Genomic DNA, 24,066 nt, shown 5'->3' on the forward strand with positions numbered 1-24,066 from the left:
TTTGTTGTGGCTTGGAAGGAGTCCTTTCTTTGGTAGGCATCTCCAAGATTTTGTCTTTGTGTGCTATATAGAGGTGAACTGAGGAGCTCACCTTGGTCATATTTAAAAGTTGCTCTGTTCCCATTAATTTGCTTATATCTCAAGCTGCTGGTACTGGCAGATGCTGGTGTTCTGATTTAGGGTTTATCTATGAATAAAGCAACAGAACTTAAAAACCAGTCCTTTTGCAAACCACTGGGTTTCTGAAAGTCAAACAGGCCAAACTAACCAATAAGAAACAAAAGGGCAAATTGTTGAGTGGTCTGGGTTTTGCATGCTTCACTTTTGAAGCTTGAGAACCTGTGGCTGTAGGATCACAAGTTGGATACCCCTGCTTTATAGGACCAACTAGAAAGTAGGTAGAGGTAAATATACATATTTTAACCACTTTCACAGAGGTAGCTTTTGGGTTTAATAGCCTATAAATAAAATCTGAAAATGAAGAAAAGTAAGTGATTTACACTGTGCAAAGCTCAACTAAACCAGGCATGTGAACGGCATCGGAAAGCTAAGAAGTGACTATAACTCATGGACACTTTACCTAAGCCCATTTGGCTTGCGTGACCAGTGGGCCCCACAGGACATTAATGGTTTGATAATACAGTATGATTATGATTTAGTTTATTTGATTTTTTTTGTGTAACTCTTAGTTTAAATGGACCATTTATATTAATATTGTGCTATTGGTGCTCTCCTGCTGATGGGGGACCTGTTAGTCCTGGTGGCACTGGGTCCTCAAGTGCCACCCTATTGGTTCTGTTCAAAAATAGTCTTAAGTTCATTTGTTCCAGGCATCTAATTTATTTAACGACTTTTCCAAACAGGTGGCACATATAGTTATGATGTGTATTGCAATCAAGCATAGCACAATTCTTCAAAATTGGGTTCCAAAATTTTAACATTGCCATGAGAAAAGCTTGCTATATTCCTGGTTACTATTATGATTTATGTTAATGCAATTAGGTGACAACCTTGCAAAGCATACATGAACACAAAATCTTCAATGTATATGGTTGTAAATGAGTTTAATTTAAAATTTATTTTATGGTGGGGAGAAAAGACTAGAAATGCTTTCTATTCCTGCCCTTCCCCCAGCAAAAAAAAAAGGTCACCTGTGTTCTCATTGTCTAAACTGGAGGAAGTGCTAATTTCTCATATCAATTGATTTTATTTACAGCCGTGTTTCACGAGTTGTGTTGAAATCCTTGGGACGTGCATTTTATTTTTGTATGGGCTTCATGAAAATTAAAGTGAAGGGAAAAAAAGCCGACGCATCTGAGGCCCCGATCCTTGTTGTTGCTCCTCACTCATCCTTCTTTGATGCAGTTGTGAATATCGTTGCTGAGATACCATCAGTTGTCTCAAGAGCTGAGAATGCTGACATTCCCTTGTTTGGATGTGAGTTTTTTTAAATCATTGATTTTATTGCACTGTTTGTTTTATGTTCACATCATAAGCTGGTGTTAAATGTTCAGGTTGAAATTTTTGTCTGGGTTATCAGTACGTGGTAACGAGGTAGTCAAGATGTAGCATTTTGTAAGTATGTTTCTTGAAGTACTGCTATCTATGTAAATAAAAGAAAACAAGCATATGGAAAAATGTTTTTAATTTTATGTGGAAGCTTTCTTGATGCATTCCAAATATAATTGTATTAAAACGTTGCTAAAAGATCAGCAATAAGGGATTTTCAAATTAAGCAGGCTGAAACTCTGATCATAGCGGTAGTGTGATCCACATGTGAGGCTCATGATGAGAGTGTCAGAGTAGGAAAGCATTCCAGTTTTCAACTTTGTTGTTACCAACTTTGCCAATGCAAGAGTTCTAGCTGAGACGAGGTGCAGACCTGAAGGTGTGGATGGTATGTCCACATCTTAAACCTCCACAGAGAATCTCCATCGAAGACAAAAGGCAACAGATCCAGCACTACATTTTGCTGTTTTTCTCCCCTCCATAAGGTTGTTGACTTTTTACTTAAGTGTGGTTGCACAGGTATCATTTGGCATCAGGTATCAAACTTTTGGTCATTCGTCCTAGTTGTGACACAGTTGGTAGTACTCTTGCCCCTGAATTGCAAGGTTCAAGTCTCACTCCAGTGCTCCTGCACAAAAATCAAGGCTGACACTCCAGTGCAGTACTGAGGAAGTGCTGCACTGTTGGAGGTGCCATATCTCGGATGAGATGTTAAACAGAGACTCCATCTGCCTGTACAGGTGGATGTAAAAGATCCCATGACACTATTTCGAAGAAGAGCAGGGAAGTTATCCCTGGTCTCCTGGCCAATATTTATCCCTCAATCAACATCACAAAAACAGATAATCTGGTCATTATCACATTGCTAGTTGTGGGAGCTTGAAGTGTGTAAATTGGCTGCCGCATATCTGACATTACAATAGTGACTACACTTCAAAAGTACTTCATTGGCTGCAAAGCACTTTGAGACATCCAATGCAAGACCTTTTTTAGCTCAGTGATTGTTTGCTCCTTTCATCTCTGTGAAGCAGGTTGGAACTTTTCTCTACCTTAAAAACATCATATAAATGCAAGTTATTTTAGTTGGAAACATATCTTCAAAATGTAGGTGTGACAGGGGTACAGTAGCATAGTGGTTGTGCTATAAGCCTAGTAATCCAGAGGCCTGGACTAATGATCCAAAGGCACGAGTTCAAATCCCACCACAACAGCTGAAATGTAAATTGAATTAAATAAATCTGGAATACAAAGCTAGTATCAATAATGATAACAATGAAATTACCAATTGTTGTAAAACAGTTGTTTACCATTGTCTTTTAGGGAAGGAAATTTGGTGTTCTTGCTTTGTCTGGCCTATATGTGTGTCCAGACCCACAGCAATGTAGTTGACTCTTACCTGCCCCCTGAAATGGCCTAGCTAGCCACTCTGTTGTATTCACCAAGGCAGCTGGTTTTGAATTTAGGTTAGACTGATAATAGGAAAGTTTCCTCTGAAGTTGCAGAGGTCACAAATAACTTAAGTTTGGGCAGTTTCAACCCATCCTTAATCTTGTAGGCCGAAAGTATAAGCTCTCTGATTTAGTATCCAACTGCTTATCTGACATCCAGTGCTGGATGAGCAGAAGTTTAAATATTGGGAAGGCTGAAGCCATTGTTTTCAGTCCCTGCTCTAAACTCCATTCCCTAGTTACTGACTCCATCCCTCTTCCTGGCAACACTCTGTGACTAAACAAGTCTGGTGTTTTATTTGACCCCAAGATGAGCTTCCGACCACATATTCACACATCACTAAAACTGCCTATTTCCATCTCTAACGTCACCCGATTTTGTCCCTGCCTCAGCTCATTAGATTAGATTAGATTAGAGATACAGCACTGAAACAGGCCCTTCAGCCCACCGAGTCTGTGCCGACCATCAACCACCCATTTATACTAATCCTACACTAATCCCATATTCCTACCTATACTAGTGACAATTTATAATGGCCAATTTACCTACCAACCTGCAAGTCTTTGGGCTTGTGGGAGGAAACCGGAGCACCTGGAGAAAACCCACGCAGACACAGGGAGAACTTGCAAACTCCACACAGGCAGTACCCAGAATCGAACCTGGGTACCTGGAGCTGTGAGGCTGCAGTGCTAACCACTGCGCCACTGTCATCTGTTGCTGAAATTCTCATTTATGCCTTTGTTACCTCTGAACTTAACTATTCCAACACACTCCTGGCTGATCTCCCACATTCTACCCTCTGTAAGCTTGAGGAAATCCAAAATTCTGCTGCCTGTGTCTTAACTCGCACCAAGTCCCGTTCACCTATCACCCTTGTGCTAGCAGACCTATGTTGATTCCCGGTCAAGCAGTGTCTTGATTTTAAAATTCTCATTCTATTTTTCAAATCCTTCCATGGCATTGCCCCTCCCTATCTCTGTGATCTCCTGCAGCCACATAATCCTCTTGCACACATATAATTTAGGCTTCTTGAGCATCCCTGAATGTAATTCCTCCACTTTTGGCCCCCCTGCCTTCAGCTGTCAAGATTCTAAGCTCTGGAATCCCTCCCTATACCTCTCTGCCTCTGTACCTCTTTTTCCTCCTTTCAGACAAAGCTAGGTCATCTGACTTAATAGCTCTTTATGTGGCTTGGTGTCGTATTTAGTTTTATTCTGTCCCTGTGAAGCACCTTCGGATATTTTATTGCATTAAAGGTGCAATATGAGTTGTTACAGTTCGTATGCATCGTCAATCTTCAGGAATAAATGATGGCTGGTGTTAGAAATGAAAAAAATCATATTGGTACATTAAAGATCCTCTTCAAAGACGAAGGGTATTGGGACACTGTTAGATCAGAGCAGAAGAAGCCTTATTCAGGAGACGAGGATGTAGAAGCAGTTTGGGTAGAGATGAGAAATCATAAAGGCAAGAAGTCACTTGTGAGAGTGGTGTACAGGACACCTAACTAACCACAATGTGGGACGGTATAAAGGAAGAAATAATGGCAGCTTGTCAGAAAGATACAGTGATAATTATGGGGGATTTTAACCTCCATATAGACTGGAAAATTCAGATGGGCAGAGGTAGCCTAGATGAGGAGTACATAGAATGTTTTTGGGAGAACTTCTTAGAACAATACGTTCTAGAGCCAACCAGAGAGCAGGCTATACTAGACCTGGTATTGTGCAACAAGATAAGATTAATTAATGACCTCAGTTAAGGGGCCCCTAGGTAGGAGTGATCATAATATGATTGAATTTTACATTCAGTTTGAGGGAGAGAAGAGTGGTTCCAAGAGTAGTATTTTAAACTTAAATAAGGGCAATTATGAGGGCATGAAAGCGGAGCGAGCTAAAGTGAACTGGCAAATCAGGTTAAGGGATAGGTCAATAGAGATGACATTTAAGGGGATATTTCAGAATACACAGAATAGATACATTTCAACGAGAAAGAGAAATTCCAAGGGTGGGACCCGTTATCCATGGTTAACTAAAACAGTTAAAGATAGTATCAAACTTAAAGAGAGAGCCGATAATTGTGCAAACATGGGTGGCAGACCAGAAGATTGGACAAAATATTAAAAACAGCAAAGAATGACTAAAAGATTGAAAAGGAAGGTAAAATTAAAGTACGAGAGAAAGCTAGCTGGAAATATAAAGACAGATAGTAAGAGTTTCTATAGATATTTAAAAAAGAAAAGTTAACAAAGTGAGCGTTGGTCCTATAAAAAGTGAGTCTGGGGAATTAATAATGGATAATAAGAAGATGGCAGATGAATTGAACCGATATTTTGCATCGGTCTTCACTATGGAGGTTATGTGTAACATCCCAGTATTAGCTCTAAGTCAGGAAATGGAAAGGAGGGAGGAACTGAAGAAAATTACAATCACCAGGAAATGGTACTGAACAAATTGTTGGAGCTGTGGGTTGACAAGTCCCTGGGTCCTGATGGACTTCATCCTAGGGTGTTAAAAGCAGTGGCTAGTGAGATAGTTGATGCGTTAGTTTTAATTTTCCAAAATTCCCTAGATTCGGGCAAGGTTCTTTTAGATTGGAAAATAGCGAATGTAACTCCTTTATTCAAAAAGGGAGGGAGACAGAAAGCAGGAAACTACAGGCCAGGTAGCTTAACATCTGTCTTAGGGAAAATGTTAGAGGCCATTATTAAAGACGTTTAGAAAATTTCAAGGTTATCAGGCAGAGTCAACATGGTTTTGTGAAAGGGAAATCATGTTTATCCAATTTATTGGAGTTCTTTGAGGGAGGTACATGTGCTGTGGATAAAGGGGAACCGGTGGATGAATTGTACTTAGATTTCCAGATGGCATTTGATAAGGTGCCACATCAAAAGTTATTGCAGAAAATAAAAGCTCATGGTGTAGGGGGTAACATATTGGCATGGATAGAAGATTGGTTAGCTAACAGGAAACAGAGTAGGCATAAGTGGGTCATTTTTAGGTTGGCAAGATGTCACAAGTGGTGTGCCACAGGGATCTGTGCTGGGGCCTCAACTTTTTACAATTTATATAAATGACTTAGAAGAAAGGACCGAAGGTATGGTTGCTAAATTTGCTGGTGACACAAAGATAGGTAGGAAAGTAAATTATGAAGAGGACATGAGGCTACAAAGGCATATAGATAGGTTAAGTGAGTGGGCAAAGACCTGGCAAATGGAGTATAATGTTGGAAAGTGGGAAATTGTCCACTTTGGCAGGAAGAATAAAAAAGAAGCATATTATCTAAATGGTGAGAGATTGCAGAGCTGAGGCGCAGAGGGATCTGGGTGTCCTAGTGCATACATTGCAAAAGGTTAGTATGCAGGTACAGCACGTAATTAGGAAAGCTAATAGAATGTTATCGTTTATCATGAGGGGAATTGAATACAAAAGTAGGGAGGTTATGCTTCAGCTATACAGGGCATTGGTGAGACCACATCTGGAGTATTGTGTACTGGTCTCATTTAAGGAAGGATGTAAATGCATTGAAGGCAGTACAGAAAAGGTTTACTGGATTAATACCTGGAATGGGTGGGCTGTCTTAAGAGGAAAGACTGGACAGGCTTGGCATGTATCTGCTGGAATTTAGAAGAGTAAGAGGCGACTTGATTGAAACACATAAGATCCTGATGGGACTTGACAGGGTGGATGTGGAAAGGATGTTTCCCCATGTAGGAGAATCTTGAACTAGGGGTCTTGTTTAAAATTAAGGGGTCACCCATTTAAGACAGAGATGAGAATTTTTTTCTCTCGAGGGTTGAGAGTCTTTGGAATTCTCTTCCTCAAAAGGCAGTGGAAGCAGAGCCTTTGAATATTTTTAAGGCAGAGGAAGATAGCTTCTTGATAAGCAAGTGGGTGGAAAGTTATTGGGGGTAGGTGGAAATGTAGAGTAATCAGTTCGGCCATGAACTTATTAAATGGTGGAGCAGGCACGAGGGGTCGAGTGGCCTATTCCTGCTCCTAATTCGTATGTTTGTATTCTGCACCAGACTCTGGATATTCCTCACCTGAACTGCTTGATGCTTAAACTGAGTTCCCATTATGGGAAGGAAGACTTTTCCACTTTATTGATTCCTTGACCTCCTGATTTTTTTTAAAGTCCTCTTTTTAAAAAAAAAACTGAAAGAACTCAGCTGGAACCACTGTAAAGCAAATGCATTCTCTAACTAGTCTGGTGGAGTCAGCGTTGAAAATATTGGGTGAAATATTTCATAAAAACATTTGTAACATGGAACTCAATAGAATTCTTCCAGTTAGAATGATGTCACGGTCGTAGTAAATGAGGTTCTCAATTTGGATAAATCAAATTTCTTCTTTTGGCATGACTTTTTAACTCCTGACTTATATTACGTACCTCCATCTTTTCTCAGTTTTTATTCCAGATAATGCCAGTGATTTAGAATAGTGTAATAGAGAAAAAAGTTTGTAAAGCCTTCTTTTTTTGTGTTTTAGTATTACTGCATTGTTCTCAGCCTGTGTTGGTATCACGCACTGAAACAAATTCTCGAAAGAAAACTGTTGAAGAGATTACAAAGCGTGCACAGTCCGGAGGGAAATGGCCCCAGGTATTTTAAACACATGAAACTAGATGTGATTGTGTAAGCCCTTGTGTGGCAGTTTTATTAGACTTTAGTTCAGTATCAAGTCTGTTATGTTGAAGTACCATTCTTTTTCTTTCAAGCTGTTGATTTTTCCAGAAGGCACCTGTACAAATCGTACCTGCCTCATCACTTTCAAATCAGGTGCGTTAAACTGTTCTGGTTAAGTTTTCATGCTTATATCCTTATTTTAATTATATAGTTTGCGTAGAAGCTTTCAAATGGTTCTAACTGAGAATTTCCTCCTCATTTAGTAGGGAAAGAGTTAAAACTAGAAAGGACCATTTGATGGAATTTGAACTTGCCCTACTCCTGGCATTTCAGTCTGTTTTAACATAACTTTAGCCAGTTAGTAGAGGAGTCTGTTTTATCAACATTGCAAACCTCTTTCCTTTCCAGACTTCAAGTATGTGGTGAAAGTAATTTTCTTCGGAAATTCTGGGTAAATGTAATTCACAAATAATTAAATTCCTCCAATAGTTTTCTGATGAACTTAATTAATGTATCACTAAGTGATCAGAAAACTTAAATATTTGCCCACAAGCCAAATGAATTGTTGTTCTATTGAAACTGCTTTGTATAAAGGATTTAAGACATAGAGATACAACAATTGTTAGGAACAGCATAATGTCTAAATATGTCATCTCTCTTCATAGATCAACCCCACCATATTGCTTAATCTCTGCTAGCTCCAATCACCACATTTAATATTTCCACTAATTTTAAGTCAAGAGGACAATGCCTTGCAGTTCCAAAAAAGGATCCTAATTGTTTCTGATGTTTACAGGTGCTTTTATTCCTGGAGTTCCCGTTCAGCCAGTACTTATTCGATACCCAAATAGACTGGTGAGTTTTGTGTGTACAATTTATTTCTTCATCTTCTCCTCCCTAGAACTAGTAAAGTAAGGAATAGGTAACAATTTTACTACGGCTTGTGCGCTGTTCAGATCAGAGCGTGCAATGAGAAAAAGCCGTTGAGCTTATTCCTTTCAACAAACCTGGTACAGTCTTTATTGACATAAACCATCCCCAATTCATTCGGCCTCTTGGATTGAAGGGAATAGTTAGCTTTCCCTGAGGCAATTGTTCAAAGATTGTAATCTCTATGTTTAGTGCAATTAACACTTCCTAAGGAAACATTTGACCCAAGATTTATGTCCTGAGTTAATCATTATATATTGAAATTTTAAGTTTGGTTGACTTGCCTGCCTATTAAAAACACCCAAAATAATAGATCAGAACAAATAACAAGGAGATTTATCAGTTAATGCAAAAATGACATGGGAAATATCAGTCCTGCCACAAAATGTTGCTTTAAAAAATAATTTAATAGTTACTGTAATATGTCAATGTGATTGTCATGAGCATGACTAGACCCTAACTCAGGTAGTCAAAGTAATATAGTAACAAAGATTCAACAGATTGTCAACCTGGAGCCAGATGTTTACTTGTTGAGACATGTTTGAAATTTGTAGGTTATTGGTGAATTTTACTTTTTTGTAAAGGCACCCAGAGTGTGCATGTGTAGATGTTGGAGAGGCTCAGAGTAGGACTCAGTTCCCAAGCTCTCCTCAGTTAAATATTAATATTTCAAGCTCAAACCATCTGTTTTGACCTGAGAACTGGAAAAGGAGTTTGTTCCCAGGAGACCATCATTTCTTTGGACTTCCTTGCAGCTCAAGTGCAACATACACTACAGCTAATGTTACCTTTTTAATGTGGACATATGAGCTTTGAAGTCTTATGACAGACTAAATATCTGCTGAACTAGAAATGATTCAGACCACTATTAATGGCTGGGAAGCCTGGCATAACCACAGTATCTCTTTAGTCATTTTGTATTTTCTTCCTGATCCTTTTCATATCTTAATATGGAGGGATAGATGTGTGTTGAAAATATTGAATGGAATATGCATAACACATTCTGTCTCCAAATAACATCGCTTTCCATATCACATTGCATTGCTCAGCCTCCGTGGTTGTACAAAATTTCATTATGAAAACCATTTGTTTCTTGAATGCTATCACTTTGTAACTGAAACAACTTTTTTTAATAGTCCGTCTGGTTATTTATAAGTTTACTTTTTATTTACGACAAAAATTCAATTAAGTACTTTGGAAAGTATTATAAATCTTGACCCTTTTGGGATTTCACTTCGTTTTGAAGTGAATAAACCAGATTTTTCTTTTTGCATTTGACAGTGGATAGCTTAATTCTGACTAAATGCTTTCACTAGATGATTCTCTACCAAGTTGTCCATTACTAAGAATATTAATCTCATATCATCCAGATAAAAGTTTATACAGCCTCTTATTCAGATAAAAGGAATTTAAATTTCATGATCCCATTTTATAACCTTTAGCTGTTATCAAATTTTAGGTTTGCCTTAAGATGTTCTGCCAGTTACAGTGGTGCTGGTGACTCACATGGTTGATCTGTGTGTTCAGGAATGTGCCTACACTGCCAAGATCCATTACACAATAGTAGAAAGAAAAACTTGCATTTGTTATGTACTTTTCATAACCTATGGATGCCTGAAAGCGCTTTACAGCCAGTGAAGTTCTAAAGAAGTGTAGACACTGTTTTAATGTGGGAAAAGCAGAAGCCAATTTTCACACAGCAAGGTTCAGTAAACAGCAATGACCAGATAATCAGTTTTTGTGGTGTTGGTTGAGGGATAAATATTGGCTAGAACGCAGGGGGGAAAATCCCCTACTCTTTTTCAAACTAGCACAATGGGATCTTTTACATCCACCTGAGAGAACAGGTGGGGTTTCTTTCGAAAGACTGCACTCCCAATAGTGCCTCAGTGTGTAACAGGAGTGTCAGCCTAAAATCTCTGCACTTGAAACCACAAATTTATGACTCAGAGGTGAATGCTGCCCATTGAGCCAAGGATGGTGTAACCTGGAGGTAGAGCAATAAGAACCCCTTGTGATCAGAACTGAAAATTTGGACATTTGCTTAAGTGTATTGATAAAGACTTTAGTGAAATGGGGAAGAATGCAAATTATTAAACTGCTTTATTTTACAAACAGCAAGCAAACATACAGAGTAATAGTTGTAAATAAACCTCCCTTGCCAATTTTCACTTGTCTCCTATAAAATTAGAAAGAATAAGTCATTTGTCCAGCCTGTTTTGTGTACTAGTCAACTTGTTTGTGGCATTGTCTTTAAAGAAAGACAAAGTCTATCTGCAAAGTTGACCTCCTGCATCTCAGTCTCTAACTCCAGGTCAAATCCTGAACCATACAATATCTTGTTTAAAACCTGACTCCCTGGCTATGGCTCTCATTTCTGCTTTTCTTCCTATGTTCTGAGAAAGTGGGAAGACAGTCCTCTGACATCTTCCCTGTTTAGTGATTTTTACCAGTAGGTAAATCTCATAAAAATTAACATAAACCCTTTGTCTCAACGACTGCAGCCTGCAGCATTTTAAACCTGCACAATATCACTTTGTCTTAAAATACCACACTAAATATAATTCATTCCCAAATTGTTTTTGTAAAAAGAAAAAAAAAGTCCTGACAAATTGCTAAGATTTCTGAATGTCTGCTATAAAATTAGAAAGAGTAAGTCATTTGTCCAGCCTGTTTTGTGTACTATAATTCAGCATAGAACCTCAATTTGAATAATCCTTTCACTTCCATAAGATTTGGAAATAGTGGTTACTAAAGCTTTTGATCATTTATGTACAAATTTAAAAGTCTTTCATCCCACTCTTAAGCATTCATATTTCTTAAATCATAACAAACTGTATTTATCGTTTCCACCTGTTTGCTGTTGGGGTGGTGGAGAAGGAAGGTGAAGAATAATTTCTGATCCCTTTCATGTGGTAATTTTACACTCATCCCCTAGGTCTGCATTTGCTGTTACAAATAATTAGCTTGCTTATGTCCACAGTGTTTGTCATTTAACCTGGGCCGTGTTCTCATTAACCTGTTCTTCAGTGAGGGCAGGTTCAATTCTTGCAGTTTGCCTTCAAAACTTAGTTTTGAGATCGAGCGTTGTTCCTGTTAGGTTTTCTAGAATTTTGTTATTTGCATTCCAAAAGTCCCTACATTTTTCTTATTCATTCATCAGATGTGAGCATTGCCCATCCCTAATTGCCCTGGGAAGGTGATGGTGAGCCACTTTCTTGAACTTCTGCAGTCCATATGATGTAGGTACACCCACAGTGCTGTTAAGGGAGTTCCAGGATTTGCCCCAGTGACAGTGAAGGTATGGTGGTATAATTCCAAGTCAGGATGCTGTATGGCTTGGAGGTGGTGGTATTCTCATGCGTTTACTGCCCTTGTCCTTCTAGGCGGCGGTAGAGGTTGCGGGTTTGGAAAGTGCTGCCAAATGAGGCTCGGCTAGTTGCTGCAGTGCACCAGTGTAGCTGGTGCGCCTTGCTCTCACTGCGTTGGTGATGGAGGGAATGAATGTTTAAGGTGGTGGATGGGGAACCTATCAAGCGGATGCTTTATCCTTGATGGAATGAAAATAACAATTCTGGAAAATGTAACTGGAGCAATGCTAGATCTCAAAACTAAGTTTTGAAGACAAACTGCAAGAATTGAACCTGTCCTCACTGGAGAACAGGTTATTGGGAACATGGCCCAGGTGGCATAGTGGTTTTGTCACTGGACTAGTAACCTAGAGACCCAGCGTATTGCTCTGGGGATATGGTTTCGAATCACACCACAGCAGAAGGTGGAATTTGAATTCAATTAATAAAAAAAAAAAATCTGGAATTAAAAAGCTGGTCTAATGGCCATGAAACCATTGTCAATTGTTGTAAAAGCCCATCTGGTTCACTGATGTCCTTGAGGGAAGGAAATCTACTGTCCTTACCTGGTTTGGCCTACATGTGACTCCAGACCCACAGCAATGTGGTAGACTCTCGCGTGCCCTCTGAAATGGCCGAGCAAGCCACTCAGTTGTATCTAACAGCTACGAAGTCAATAAGGAACGAAACCGGACGGACCACCCGGCATTGACCCAGGCACCGGAAACGACTACAGCAAACCTAGCCCTGTCGACCTGCAAAGTCCTCCTTACTAACGTCATGGGGCTTGTGCCAAAGTTGGGAGAGCAGTCCCACAGACTAATCAAGCAACAGCCTGACATAGTCATACTCACGGAATCATAACTTACAATGTCCCAGACACCACTGTCCCACTGGCAGGACAGACCCAGCAGAGGTGGCAGCACAGTCATATACAATCAGGAGGGTGTTGCACTGGGAGTCCTCAACAATGACTCTCAGCCCCACGCAATCTCATGGCACAGGTCAAACATGGGCAAGGAAATCTCTTGCTGATTACCACCTACTGCCCCCCCTCAGCTGATGAATCCATACTCCTCCATGTTGAATAGCACTTGGAGGAAGCAGTGAGGGTGGGAAGGGGGCAGAATGTACTCTGGGTAGTGGACTTCAATGTCCATCACCAAGAGTGGTTTGGTAGCACCGCTACTGACCGAGCTGGCAGAGTCCTAAAGGACACAGCTGCTAGACTGGGTCTGCGGCAGGTGGTGAGGGAACCAATAAGAGGGAAAAATATGCTCGACCTTATCCTCGCCAATCTGCCTGCCGCAGATGCATCTGTCCATGACAGTATTGGTAGGAGTGACCACCGCACAGTCCTTGTGGAGATGGTCCCACCTTCACGTTGAGGATACTCTCCATCGTGTTCTGTGGCACTACCACGGTGTTAAAAGGGATAGGTTTTGAACAGATCTAGCAATGCAAAACTGGGCATCCTTGAGGTGCTGTGGGCCATCAGGAGCAGCAGAATTGAACTCAACCACAATCTGTGCCTGGCATATCCCCCATTCTACCATTACTATCAAACCAGAGGACCAACCCTCGTTCAATGAAGAGTGCAGGAGGGCATGCCAGGAGCAGAACCAGGCATACCTCAAAATGAGGTGTCAACCTGGTGAAGCTACAACCCAGGGCTAATTGTGTGCCAAACAGCGTAAGCAGCATGCGATTGACATAGCTAAGCGATCCCGTAACCAACGGATCAGATCTAAGTTCTGCTGTCCTGCCACATCCAGTTGTGAATGGTGGTGGACAATTAAACAACTAACTGGAGGAGGTGGCTCCACAAATATCCCCATCCTCAATGATGGGGGAGCCCAGCACATCAGTGTAAGGCTGAAACATTTGCAACAGTGTTCAGTCAGAAGTGCCGAGTGGATGATCTATCTCGGCCTCCTCTTGAAGTCCCCAGCATCGCAGGTGCAAGTCTTCGATTCACTCTGCATGATATCAAGAAATGACTGAAGGCACTGGACACTGCAAAGGCTATGGGCCCTAACAACATTCCGGTAATAGAACTGAAGACCTGTGCTCCAGAACTTGCCGCGTCCCCAGCCAAGCTGTTCGAGTACAGCTCCAACACTGGCATCCACCCGGCCGTGTGGAAAATTGTCTAGGCGAATAATGCAAGGCTGGGTTACATCTATTTTAATGCAAGGAGTCTTGCAAGCAAGGCAGCTGAATTGAGGGCATTTGCACATGGGAGTATGATATTATTGCTATCACAGAGACATGGTTGAGGAAAGGGCAGGACTGGCAGCTTAATATTCCAGGGTATAGAATCTTCAGGTGTGATTGGGGGGCGGGGAGGTGTGTGTAAAAGAGGAGGTGGAATTGCACAATTGATCAAGGAGTCAATTGCTGCAGTAAGGAGGGATGATGTCTCAGAAAGTTCCTCAAATGAGGCCATATGGGTAGAACCTAAAAACAAAAAGGGGGCAATCACTTTGCTGGGAGTGTACTACAGGCCTCCAAACTGTCAGGGAGAGATAAAGGAGCAGATATGTCGGCAAATCTGAGAGGTGTAAAAATAATAGGGTAATAATAGTGGCGGATTTCAACTTCCCCAATATTAACTGATATAGTCTTAATGCAAAATGCTTAAAGGGGGTGGAATTCTTAAAGTGCATACAAGAGAGCTTTTTAAGCCAGCACGTAGGAAGTCCTACAAGAGAAGAGGCAGTACTGGACATAATCTTAGGGAATGAAGCCGGACAAGTGGTAGAAGTGTCAGTGGGGGAGCATTTTGGGGATAGTGACCATAAGTCTAAGATTTAAGGTAGTTATGGAAAAGAACAAAGATGGACTGGAAATAAAAGTACTGAAATTGGAGGAAGGCAAATTTCAATATGATAAAACAGGATCTGGCCAAAGTGGACTGGGAGCAGTTACATGTAGGAAAATCTACATTAGACCAGTGGGAGTCATTCAAAAAGGAAATAGTGAGAATTCAGGTCCAACATGTTCCCGTAAAGGTGAAGGATAGGACCAATAAGTCCAGGGAACCCCAGATGTCAAGGGACATAGAGGATTGGATCAGGAAAAAAAAGGAGGCTTATGGCATGTTCAGAGGGCTGAAAACAGCGGAGGCTTTCGAGGAGTATAGAAATTGTAGGGGGGTACTTTCTATTTAAAAAAAAAAGTAATTAGATCGAAGAGGGGACATGAAAAAACACTGGCGGACAAGATAAAGGAAAGTCCTAAGGCGTTTTATAAATATATTAAGGGCAAGAGGATAACGAGGGAAAGAGTAAGGCCCATTAAGGACCAAAGTGGTAATTTGTGTGTGGAGCCGGAGGGCGTAGGTGAGGTTTTAAATGGTTACTTTTCATCTGTGTTCACTATGGCGAAGGACGATGTAGGTGTAGAGATCAGGTAGGGGTTTGTGATATGCTTGAACACATTAGCATTGAAAGGGAGGAAGTATTAGCTGTTTTAGCGGGCTTAAAAGTGGATAAATCCCCAGGCCCAAATGAGATGTATCCCAGGCTATGTGAGGCAAGGGAGGAGATTGCTGGGGCTCTGACACAAATTTTCAAATCTGCTCTGGCCACAGGAGAAGTGCCAGAGGTCTGGAGGACAGTGAATGGGGTACCATTATTCAAGAAGGGAAGTAGGGATAAACCAGGTAATTACAGGCCAGTGAGTCTAACATCAGTGGTAGGGAAATTATTGGAAAAAATCCTGAGGGACAGGATTAATCTCCACTTGGAGAGGCAGGGATTGATCAAGAATCGTTAATGTAGCTTTGTTAGGGGGAGATCATCTCTAACAAATTTGATTGAATTTTTCGAGGTGATGAAGGTAAAGCAGTTGGTGTAGTCTACATGGACTTCATTAAGGCTTTTGATAAGGTCCCGCATGGGAGATTGGTCAAGAAGGTAAGAGTCCATGGGATCCAGGGCAAATTGGATCCAAAATTGGCTTAGTGACAGGAAGCAGAGGGTGATGGTGGAGGGTTGTTTTTGCAAGTGGAAGCCTGTGACCAGTGGTGTACCGCAGGAATCGGTGCTGGGACCCTTGCTGTCTGTAGTGTACATTAATGATTTAGACGTGAATATAGGAGGTATGATCAATAATTTCACAGATGACACAAAAATTGGTGGTGTAAATAGTGAGGAGGAAAGCCTTGGATTACAGGACGATATAGATGGTCTGGTAAGATGGGCAGAGCAGTGGCAAATGGAATTTAATCCTGAGAAGTGTGAGTTGATGCATTTTGGGAGGACTAACCAGGCAAGGGAATATACAATGGATGATAGGACCATAGAAAGTACAGAGGGTCGGAGGGACCTTGGTGGATTTGTCCATAGATCACTGAAAGTCGCAGCACAGTTGGTTAGGAAGGCATTTGGGATACTGGCCTTTATTAGCCGAGGCATAGAATTTAAGAGTAGGGAGGTTATGATGGAGCTGTATAAAACATTAGATAGGCCACAGCTGGAGTACTGTGTACAGTTCTGGGCACCACACTATAGGAAGGATGTGATTGCACTGGAGAGGGTGCAGAGGAGATTCACCAGGATGTTGCCTGTGCTGGAGCATTTCAGCTTTGAAGAGAGACTATATAGACTAGGGTCATTTTCCTTAGAGCAGAGAAGGCTGAGGGGGAACATGATTGAGGTATACACAATTATGTGGGACATAGATAGGGTAGATAGGAAGAAACATTTTCCCTTAGCGGAGGTGTCAATAACTAGGGGGCATGGATTTAAGGTAAGGGGCAGGAGGTTTAGAGGGGATTTGAGGAAAATGTTTTGCACAATGAGGGTAGTTGGAATCTGGAACACTGCCTGAAGGGGTGGTAGAGGCAGGAACTTTCACAACATTTAAGTATTTAGATGATCACTCGAACCGCCAGAGCATGCAAGGCTCCAGGCCAAATGCTGGAAAATGGGATTAGAATAGATAAGACCTGTGCTTCAGAGCTTGCTGCGCCACTCGCCAAGCTGTTCCAGTACAGCTACAAGACTGGCATCTACCCGGCAATGTGAAAAATTGCCCAGGTATGTCCTGTACACAAAAGGCAAGACAAGTTCAACCCGGCCAATTACTGCCACGTCGGTCTACTCTCAATCATCAGTAAAGTGACGGAAGGTGTCATCAACAGTGCTATCAAGCGGTACTTGCTCAGCAATAACCTGCTCAGTGACACTCAGTTTGGGTTCTACCAGGGCCACTCAGCTTCTGACCTCATTACAGCCTTGGTTCAAACATGGACAAAAGAGCTGAACTCAAGCGGTGAGGTGAGAGTGACTGCCCTTGACATCAAGGCAGCATTTGACTGAGTATGGCATCAAGGAGCCCCAGCAAAACTGAAGTCAGGGGGAAAACTCTCTGCTGGTTGGAGTCATACCTTCCACAAAAAAAGATGGTTGTGGTTATTGGAGGTCAATTATCTGAGCTCCAGGACTTCATTGCAGGAGTTCCTCAAGGTTAGTGTCCTAGGCCCAATCATCTTCAGCACCTTCATCAATGACCTTACTTCAGTCATAGGTCATAAGTGGGGATGTTCGCTGATGATTGCAGAATTTGCACCATTTGCGACGACTCAGATACTGAAGCAGTCCACGTAGAAATGTAGCAAGATCTGGACAATATCCAGGCTCTGGCTGATAAGTGGCAAGTAACATTGGTGCCACACAAGTGCCAGGAAATGACTATCTCCAACAAGAGAGAATCTAACCATCTCCCCTTGACATTCAATGGCATTACGATCGCTGAATGCCCCACTATCAACATCCTGGGAGTTACCATTGACCAGAAACTGAACTGGAGTAGCTATATAAATACCAGGGCTACAAGAGCAGCTCAGAGGCTAGGAATCCTGCGGCGCGTAACTCATCTCCTGACTCCCCAAAGCCTGCCCACCATCTACAAGGCACAAGTCAGGAGTCTGATGGAATACTCTCCACTTGCCTGGATGGGTGCAGCTCCAACAACAATCAAGACACCATCCCGGACAAAGCCCACTTGATTGGCACCCCATGCACAAATATTCACCCCATTGACGTGCAGTGGCAGCAGTGTGTCCCATCTACAAGATGCACTGCAGCAATGCACCAAGGATGCTTAGACAGCACCTGCCAAATCTCCGTCCTCTACCACCTAGAAGGACAAGGGCAATAGATGGATGGGAACACTATCACCTGCAAGTTTCCCTCCAAGCCACACACCATGCTGACTCGGAACTATATCGCTGTTCCTTCACTGTTGCTGGGTCAAAATCCTGTAACTTCCTTCCTAACAACACTGTAGGTGTATCTACTCCACATGGACTGCAGCGATTCAAGAAGGCAGCTCACCACCACCTTCTCGATGGCAAATAGGGATGGCCAATAAATGCTGGCCAGCGATGCCCATATCCCAGGAATGAGTTTAAAAAAACTGTGGCCATAAGCAAGCTCAATATTTGAAACAGCAAATGCAGACCTAGGGGATGAGTGTAAAATTACCACATGAAAGTTAGAGCTTCTTGACTGTTGTTGGAGCTGCACCCATCCAGGCAAGTGGAGAGTGCTCCATCACACTCCTGACTCGTGCCTTGTAGATGGTGGACAGGCATCGGTGAGTCAGCAGGTGAGTTACTTGCTACAGAATTCCCAGCCTCTGACCGCTTATAGCCGCAGTATTTATAAGGCTGGTCTAGTTAAGATTCTGGTCACTGGTAACCCCCAGGTGTTTACAGTGGGGGATTCAGTGATGGTAATGTTGTTGAACATGAAGGGGAGATAGTTAGGTTCTCTTATTGGAGGTGGTCATTGCCTGACACTTGTCTCTCAAATGTTACTTGCCCTTTATCAGCCCAAGCCTGAATGCTGTCTGGGTCTTCCTGCATGTGGGCATGGACTGCTTCAGTATCTGAGGAGTTGTGAGTTGTACTGAACACTGTCCAATCATCACTGAACATTCCCACTTTTGACTTTGATGGATGGAAGGTCATTTGATGAAGGAGCTGAAGATGGTTAGGCCTAGGATGCTACCCTGAGGAACTCCTGCAGCAGTGTCCTGGGGCTGAGATGGTTGGCCTCCAGCAATCTCAACTGTCTTCCTTTATTCTAGGAATGACATCCAACCAGTGCAGAGTTTTCTCCCTGATTCCCATTAACTTCAATTTTGCTAGGGCTCCTTGATGCTACACTCGGTCATATGCTGCCCTGATATCCAGGGCAATCACTCTCTTCTCACCTCTGGAATTCAGCTGTTTTGTCTATGTTTGGCTGTAATGAGGTCTGGAACCGAGTGGCCCTGGGGGAACCCAAATTGAGCGTTGGTGAGCAGGTTATTGCTGATTAAGTGCTGCTTGATGGCACTCAACGACACCTTTCATCACTTTGCTGGCAAAGCGCAGACTGATTGGCAGAAACTGGCCTCATTGCTTTTGTACTTTTTGTGCACAGGACATAACTGGGCAATTTTCCACATTGTAGAGTAGATGCCAGTGGTGTAGCTGTACCGGAACAACTAACCTGTCTCTCAAAAAACAGTCTTTGGTTTGTGAGGAATAACCAAATGCTTCTAAAACCACGCTGATTGTGCTTCATAGCTTCTGCAATCTTTATAGCAATCTGCACAATACTCTTGGATTTTCCTCACCAACATTGGAGCAGTTGGTCTTGCGTTTGTTGAAAATTGAGATTGCAATATGTGACTCTCTGGCCGCAAGTAGGAGCATGTATTTCTGGAGATTGAGAACATGGCCTGAATTTTATCCAGGTGAAAACCATGATGGCCCGCTCATGCGGGCCCTACGCCAAAGAGCCGCCGTGATTCCAAGCACTTATTTAAATAGCTGAGGCTTGCCGCCCCCCCCCCCCCCCAACCCCAGCCCTGATCGCGTGGAGGAGGCGAGCTGTCCGTCCCCAGCAATGGTGTCAGCTGCCTGCGGGCTGGTGCTGTACCGTTTTTAAAGGGTTGTTCGCCCCACAGGTAAATTTAACTATCTGAAGAAACATTGAATGAAAGAAAATAAATATATTTCTTTTGCCCCTCTCCCACCCCCCCAATATTAATTAAATTAATTATTTCCCCTTTCCCCCCACCAAAATCTTATCTTCATAATCTGACTTTCCTCCCCCAAACTGTAAAAACTTTCAACTATAACCCTACCCACCATCCCCTACACCCATGACGTTCACTTGACCCCGTCCCCCCCACCCCCCCCCCAACGCACTGAGAAATCTGCCTCCTCCTCCCCCTCCCCACCAGTGTTGCGCTTCTTTTCCCCAGACGTGGATCCAAAGGCTTGGCAGTGCCGGCTGCCGGGATGATGATCGCAGCGGCATTTCAGGAGGCGATGGGAACGTCATTAATGCAGGTAAGTAAATTTATTTGAATTGCGGTCTCGTCGCCAGGCTGCCAACAAGGCCACGCTGTCGCCGGCAATATCGGGATGAGCCCTGCTGGCGTTGAGGTCCATGGCGGGTCTCATCCAGGGCAATCTTCGTGCCCCCTCTCCACCCCTGCCACGGATCCCGACATAAATCCAGCCCCATATTAATCAAAGTCTAAAATATTGATGTACTTCTATTAGGGATTCTCGGTGAATCTCCTCTAATCAAAGGGGTCGAATCTTTGGTGGAAGATAGATGGAAATCCCGGATAAATGATTGGAACAGCTGCTGTTAAATTACAGCGGGAGGTCGACGTGCAGCTATCACTGGTGTTAATGTTTTGCATTTCTTCATACGCACATAGTGGTCAGCTGCATGTTTATAGATTTTTCACACTAGTTTGTCAAGTCATTCAGGAAGGATGTGAAGAATTTATTTAATTCTTGGTTCTGCGTGTAACAAATGATGAAGAATAATACATGATGTTCAGCACTGGATGAAGTTGTTGAGCAATCCATTGAGAACTGATAAAGCACTGCATGGAAATGGTGGGCTATTAAGTTATCAAGTCATGAATCCTTGTGAATCTAGCCACTTAACTTCGCTTGATAAACTACCAAGTCAGTCTTTTATTTTTCTTAATAAATGAATCAAACTCTTAAGTTCTTCAAACAAAAATTTGGCATTGTTACTGAAAAGTAAATTTTATTTTCAGTATATATGTTTTCACTTGGTTACATTTTGAGTGTGTCTGTTTAGTAGGACAAGCTTTTCTTTCCACAAAAGTCCATAATATGGAGATTAGAATACAAAAGTAGCGTAATATTTGGCAAAGATTAAATTGTAAATGGTTAAACTAATTACTAAAAATGTTTTCCTACAGGACACAGTTACTTGGACCTGGCAAGGACACAGTGTGTAAGTTTTTTTGTATTTAATATATAATTAAAAATAAGGTTGAATAATGGCTGGTAACAAACCAACTTGTATGTTTATGTCAGATATTTGATTTTTCTATTAAAAGCTGGGAAAACCGAGATGAACATATAAAACAAATCTATACATGTAAATTAAATAATTGAAGATGAACTAAGTGTTGTGGAAGACCTGATAATGGAAAAAACTGACCTAAAACTTGATGCGTTAATGTTTCCACAAAGTAGAAATGTCTTTCTAAATTGAGAGAAAACAGGTGGCCACTCAATATTTTTGCGACTGCAACACCATGTCTGCACAGAATGTTTCCTCGCACTAAGTGGCGACTGACTGTGCCTTGCTATAGTGGAGCTGGCTTTTATAAACAGGCTTTAAGAGAGAAACTTTCTTAAGTAAAATGTGAGAATTCTAAAAACCTAGATTCCTGTATTTTAATTTCTGTCTCAGTTAATATTTACACTTTGACTTCCTTGAGGCCAAGTTTATGAATCATTCCTGTGTCGTTTATGCCACAGAAAGCTGTGCGTCTTTTGTTTTCTCACCTTCCTTCCACCACCCCCTGCCCCCTAGAAAGTGCTAAACAAAGAGAATGGAAACAAAAGGGAGAAGAAAACATAATTTTCTATTTGTTTCAGAGATGCACTCCTTTCCAATTCAATTTCTTTCCATTTCATTTTCACTTTTTATTTTATTTTTCTCTGTATGATGTGCTATTCCCTGACAGGGTGACCAGCTCCCAGGCTTCTACCTGTGTCATTCTAGTCTTTAGAAGTCATGCAGTAATGTTGATTCATTGTTCAATTTTGTATTCCCTCAGAAAACCCAAGTGAAATCGTGAGCTCATTGTTTTTTTTAACATGTTAAATACAGAATTGATTCCCAAAAATATATTGTACTGTATGTATATAAAAAGTTTTTCTTTCAGTATTTAAAATAGCCATTGAGTCGATCAGATATCAGAAATTTCTTGTGACCCTTTGAGTTTGGAACAACTAATTTCTGGAATTTAGCCCTTGTGTCCGTTGGTAGGCACATAGTGGTTGCCGCTCTGGATCAGAGCCCATTATGATTGAGGGAGCAGAAGATGGATCTCATGAGAGATTTTAGTTTAAAAAGGACAGGAGGGAAGATGGGCAAGCGAAAGTGGGTGGGAGATTAGGAGTGGGAAGGAAGGGAGAAAATGATAGAGACACTTCATGAATGATTGGGAATTGGTGTAAATAAACAAGGATGAGTGTCATGAGACTTGGGACAAGATAGGAAATGAACAGAGTGTTGCATGAGCTGGAGTTTGTGGAGGGAGGAGAATAGGAGGCCAGCATAGAGACCATTGTTGTCAGTCCTTCAGGAAAAACTCACTCTTAGCCTATCGTCCTCTCCAACTTGTACCCCATATCCAAAATCTCTTTCTTCCTGGAGCCTTGAATGTGTTATCAACTCCCAGGTCTGTGCTCATCTCTCTGTAGACTTCCATTTCAAATCCATCTAGTTTGCCTTCCGTTCTTCCCACAAAGCCAAACTAAAGTTATGAATGATAGCTTCAGTAATTGTGACCATAGTGTATTATCCATCCTTGACCTTTGCGCAACGTGCAATATGTTTCACCATGCCATCGTCGTCTGTCTCTCTTGTGTTGTCCTGTTCCATGGTTCCATTCCTATCTATCCGAAGGCAGCCGGAGCATTTCTAGCAGTGATTTCTTATCCCTCTCGTACTGCAACACCTTTGCAGTTCTCAAAAGATCTACCCTTGGGTTCAGTTAGTTCCTAATCTGCATACGGTCCATCAGCAGCATCATCCACAGCACAGGGTCAGCTTTCACAAATGCATTGATAATACCCAGCTCTACCTCTCCACCACTTCTCTTGAATCTTTGTAATACCACTATTTGTGGCAAGGCCTTCAGTGGCCTTGGTTCTACTCCCTTAACTTCTGCCTTTTAGCAACCTCCTCAAATCTAATTTCTTCAACCTAGTTTTCAGTCACTCCTCTTGATGCCAAGCCAGAAAAAAAGACGTTGATTTTCAGTACATCTGTTTATGAATTGCCTTGGTGTTTTTTTTGCATTAAATGTACTGTGTAAGTTGGTATTTACATCTTCCCTCTTTTTAAAAAAAAAAGTTTTGGATTTTCGCTCTTCTGAGAGCCACTTTTGTGGCATAGGATGCAGGAGTGTCATCCATGCATCTCTGAAGTGCTTTCATTGATTATAGAAAACTGTTCTTTCAGAATTTTTTTTTTGGGTTGTTCTAAGGGTCCTGAGTTTGGACCAAGGATTCCAGATTGATTGCTACTGCATTTTGAATTATTTTATTATTTTTTATTTTAGAGATACAGCACTGAAACAGGCCCTTCGGCCCACCGAGTCTGTGCTGACCATCAACCACCCAGTTATACTAATCCTACATTAATCCCATATTCCTACCACATCCCCACCTTCCCTCAATTTCCCTACCACCTACCTACACTAGGGGCAATTTACAATGGCCAATTTACCTATCAACCTGCAAATCTTTGGCTGTGGGAGGAAACCGGAGCACCCGGCGAAAACCCACACGGTCACAGGGAGAACTTGCAAACTCTGCACAGGCAGTACCCAGAATCGAACCCGGGTCGCTGGAGCTGTGAGGCTGCGGTGCTAACCACTGCGCCACTGTGCACTGGTTTTCCAGATCTATCCCAGGAAGTCTTAAACATTAGCTTCTATTAAAATATAATGGCATGTCTATATGAGACTAAAAATAATACACAAAAATGAACAGACTTCTTAATGGGTAAGATATATTGTAACTTTTTAAATAAAGAAATAGTATGCCTGCGCACACTTCTCCACATCTCTGTTTGCTACACTCTATATTCTATGTGTAGATTGCATAGCCAAGAGTAGGAAATG

At 41.8% G+C, this 24,066-nt stretch overlaps 1 protein-coding gene across 2 annotated transcripts in view; it reads left to right on the forward strand.

Moving 5' to 3' along the window:
• The window catches only part of lpcat2 (lysophosphatidylcholine acyltransferase 2), a 110,310-nt gene that overhangs the window by 14,274 nt on the left and 71,970 nt on the right, over positions 1 to 24,066 (forward strand). For both annotated transcript variants that reach the window (XM_068049476.1, XM_068049477.1), the window contains exons 3-7: positions 1,217 to 1,437; positions 7,449 to 7,561; positions 7,678 to 7,738; positions 8,382 to 8,440; positions 21,121 to 21,155. In XM_068049476.1, coding sequence (XP_067905577.1) covers positions 1,217 to 1,437; positions 7,449 to 7,561; positions 7,678 to 7,738; positions 8,382 to 8,440; positions 21,121 to 21,155 — 489 coding nt within the window. The remainder of the gene's footprint in view (positions 1 to 1,216; positions 1,438 to 7,448; positions 7,562 to 7,677; positions 7,739 to 8,381; positions 8,441 to 21,120; positions 21,156 to 24,066) is intronic.

Source organism: Heterodontus francisci, chromosome 17 (assembly GCF_036365525.1).
Source record: "Heterodontus francisci isolate sHetFra1 chromosome 17, sHetFra1.hap1, whole genome shotgun sequence".
Lineage (NCBI taxonomy): Eukaryota > Metazoa > Chordata > Chondrichthyes > Heterodontiformes > Heterodontidae > Heterodontus > Heterodontus francisci.